This window comes from Fusarium mangiferae (genome assembly GCF_900044065.1).
Source record: "Fusarium mangiferae strain MRC7560 genome assembly, contig: FMAN_scaffold100, whole genome shotgun sequence".
NCBI lineage: Eukaryota > Fungi > Ascomycota > Sordariomycetes > Hypocreales > Nectriaceae > Fusarium > Fusarium mangiferae.
Window position 1 is genome coordinate 1 of NW_024574020.1, and position 2,679 is coordinate 2,679.

At 47.6% G+C, this 2,679-nt stretch overlaps 1 protein-coding gene across 1 annotated transcript; it reads right to left on the reverse strand.

Moving 5' to 3' along the window:
- Positions 1 to 1,378: 1,378 nt before the first annotated feature.
- On the reverse strand, positions 1,379 to 2,612 carry FMAN_15552 (uncharacterized protein; the record flags this gene model as incomplete). The annotated part of the gene is made up of 4 exons (XM_041826369.1): positions 1,379 to 1,386; positions 1,445 to 1,460; positions 1,525 to 1,914; positions 1,962 to 2,612. 4 exons carry the CDS (start codon positions 2,610 to 2,612, stop codon positions 1,379 to 1,381), a joined length of 1,065 nt encoding a protein of 354 aa, XP_041691656.1.
- Positions 2,613 to 2,679: the final 67 nt, after the last annotated feature.

A 2,679-nucleotide genomic window follows, 5' to 3' on the forward strand; every position in this document is an offset into this window, starting at 1 on the left:
AAGGGTTGATGCGGTGGTAAAGAGATATGACGACAGACATGACACTTTGTCGGCTGTGCTCTGGATTGAGTTTAAACGCCCCTCTGGTAATGTCAGGCAAGTCGAGTTCCAAGCACTGGATRCAGCCAAGCGATGCATCAGCACAAATAAGCTGGAATCTGTATATGTCATGACAACAGTCGGGGTTTCCTTCCGCGTCTGGACTGTCCATGAATCCGACCTGCTATCGCTCGTGCCATTCAACGGTGGTCCCGCTGATGCAACCCGGTCCCAATATATCGATGCGGACTCTTATGAAGCCGAAGCGCTCACGAGATTTGTGGAAACCGTTAAAGCCTACCCTCCGCTTCGCCGTGCGCCTATTGTTCCTAGTCAAGCTCCCCTTCAAAGTGGGTATCAGCAGATCGGATACAGTCAAATTGGCTATGGGGGAAATCCAGATATGCAGCAAGAATATCAATCTGTTACAGGACAGGGCGGATATGCAAGTGGAACATACAGTGAGATCAATCCATCAGGAGCGTCAGGCTATATGCAGAATCCCGCCTCATCTGTTGGAGAGTACGGACAGATGTCTTCTGTCAATGACCAGTTCGTCAAGGTTCAAGTCAGCCGGGTCACTCACTTCGGAAGATCAACTGAGTACTTCTTCAGTGATGTCAATGGGAGCCAGAAAAGAACAACCAAAGATGACTGGAGGCAAGTAACTTACAAAGGAAAGGTGGCATGGATCAGTTCCCGACGAGGCGTCACCTACTATACCCGGGACCGGATCGGATAATGTGGTTGCAAAATACTTGTGTTTCCTCATCATAGTTCTTAATTCAAGATCGTGTTTCCATATTGGTCAGCTGTCCAGTAATAGATGTGTAGCGCACAATGGAGTGACGAAGAGACGACCACCACTCAAGTGTACCATGTCGGGAAACTCGCACCCAGGACAAAGTTCCACGATTATGTAGTGGAGAAGTGCCAATATGTGCAATGTAGAGGTGCGAATCTGCGGTCCTCAAGCTGCCAATATACATGTCCGTGGTATGCTCCACTCGCACTTTTTTGAGGACCTTATCAAACCGGAATTGGCCCAAACATTCCCGGTGACCATTTTCATATTCTAGCAGAATTCCRGTGATTGGTCGATGAGCATATGCTGTATCTCTACAAAGAGTCATATCCACAACTCCTTCCATGCTGCACGATGATACGAACCACGGCTCATTGTTCTGAGTCCAAAAGTAAGGGGGGTTCGGTATAAGTGACGCGGGGAAAGGACGTTGAACGGGCGGCGCAAGTCGGTCGAATGCAATATATCTGAGCGACTTCGGGTGCACTGATGTTGAATCGTTAAACCATATCTGCGTTCCATTCAATGCAGGCGTTAGAATCCTATCAAGCACTAGGCAAGATTCTGGTGGACCGCTTGTTCCAAAGAGGGCATTTCTACCTTTGTTCGTAATGAACTACAATGGTGACGTTAGTCACAAATACAATCGTATAGTAGAGAGCAAACGGTGAATATCTTACCACAAGGCAGGTTGAGATCCAATTTCCTGCTGCTACTGCATATCTTCGACATATCTCGGTCACAAATTCTCCATCGTCAAGTGGCATATATATGAAGAAGCCACGCGGACAAGTAGAGTCCATATCTGCATAAAAGTCAATGTTATCGTTCTCGTGAGCATGAACCATTGCAACAGAGCTTCCACCAGTCACTGCCGTGTATCCGGTTGTACCCTCGGCATTGCAATTAAAGAACGTCATCCGAAGCCTCTCAGGAAAGCTATTGACTTGATCAAACGTTGTAATATCGATGACATCGTTTGGATGCTCAGGTTTCGCCCAAACGACATAATTTCTAGTATCATTTGATACCGTCTTATCACATGCAAGAATGTCTCTCAGCTTGAGACCCTAGCATGACGTTAACACGGAACTTATCACGCGCAGACGGCACTTACGTCAGATTTGGTGGTGATCTTTTCATCGCGCGGAACACGGATGGCTCTCCACCATGATTTCGCGATTGGTGTAGGTCCTGCTAATGAGGCATCTGTGGAACAAAATTTTACAGAACGGATCCCACGATAATCTTCGGCGATCCATATCTTGCTGACAAGTTCTCCCTGCTTGCTGAGCAACACAGGGCGTTCTTGGTTGCAAAGCTTGGACACCGTGTTGCCAAGATTCTTCACATAACGTACGCCATCAACGGTAGTGTAGCTAACGTACACATTCTGTGTAAGGTCGACGATATCATCAGAGACATTGGTACCTAGGGACTGTTCTTCTGCCGTGATGGCGGCACATTCACGAACGAGAAGTCCAGCTATGGCCATTAATGTCTCAGCCGGAAGTCTGATTTGAAGTTCATCCCTTAATTTTGGAGCTAGAAGACGCTTGATACGATGGGAACGCCTGTTCTTCTCGTATGCAGGAGGGTCGAAAGTGTAATTTCCAGCAGCGACCAGCGCGTCCGAAATGTCGTAGAGCCTGAAGCAAAAACAGTCGTTGTGGAAGAAAGGTACGCGGCGACCCTCTGCCATGCAATGAAGGTTAGCACAGGTGTGCAAATTGACCCATTCAAAACTATCGTGTATAGTGTCGGCCATACGGAGGTTAAACACCATTGAAAATCGTTGACCCCTGATGTCTGTGTTCACGTGAGCCTCTGCCAAT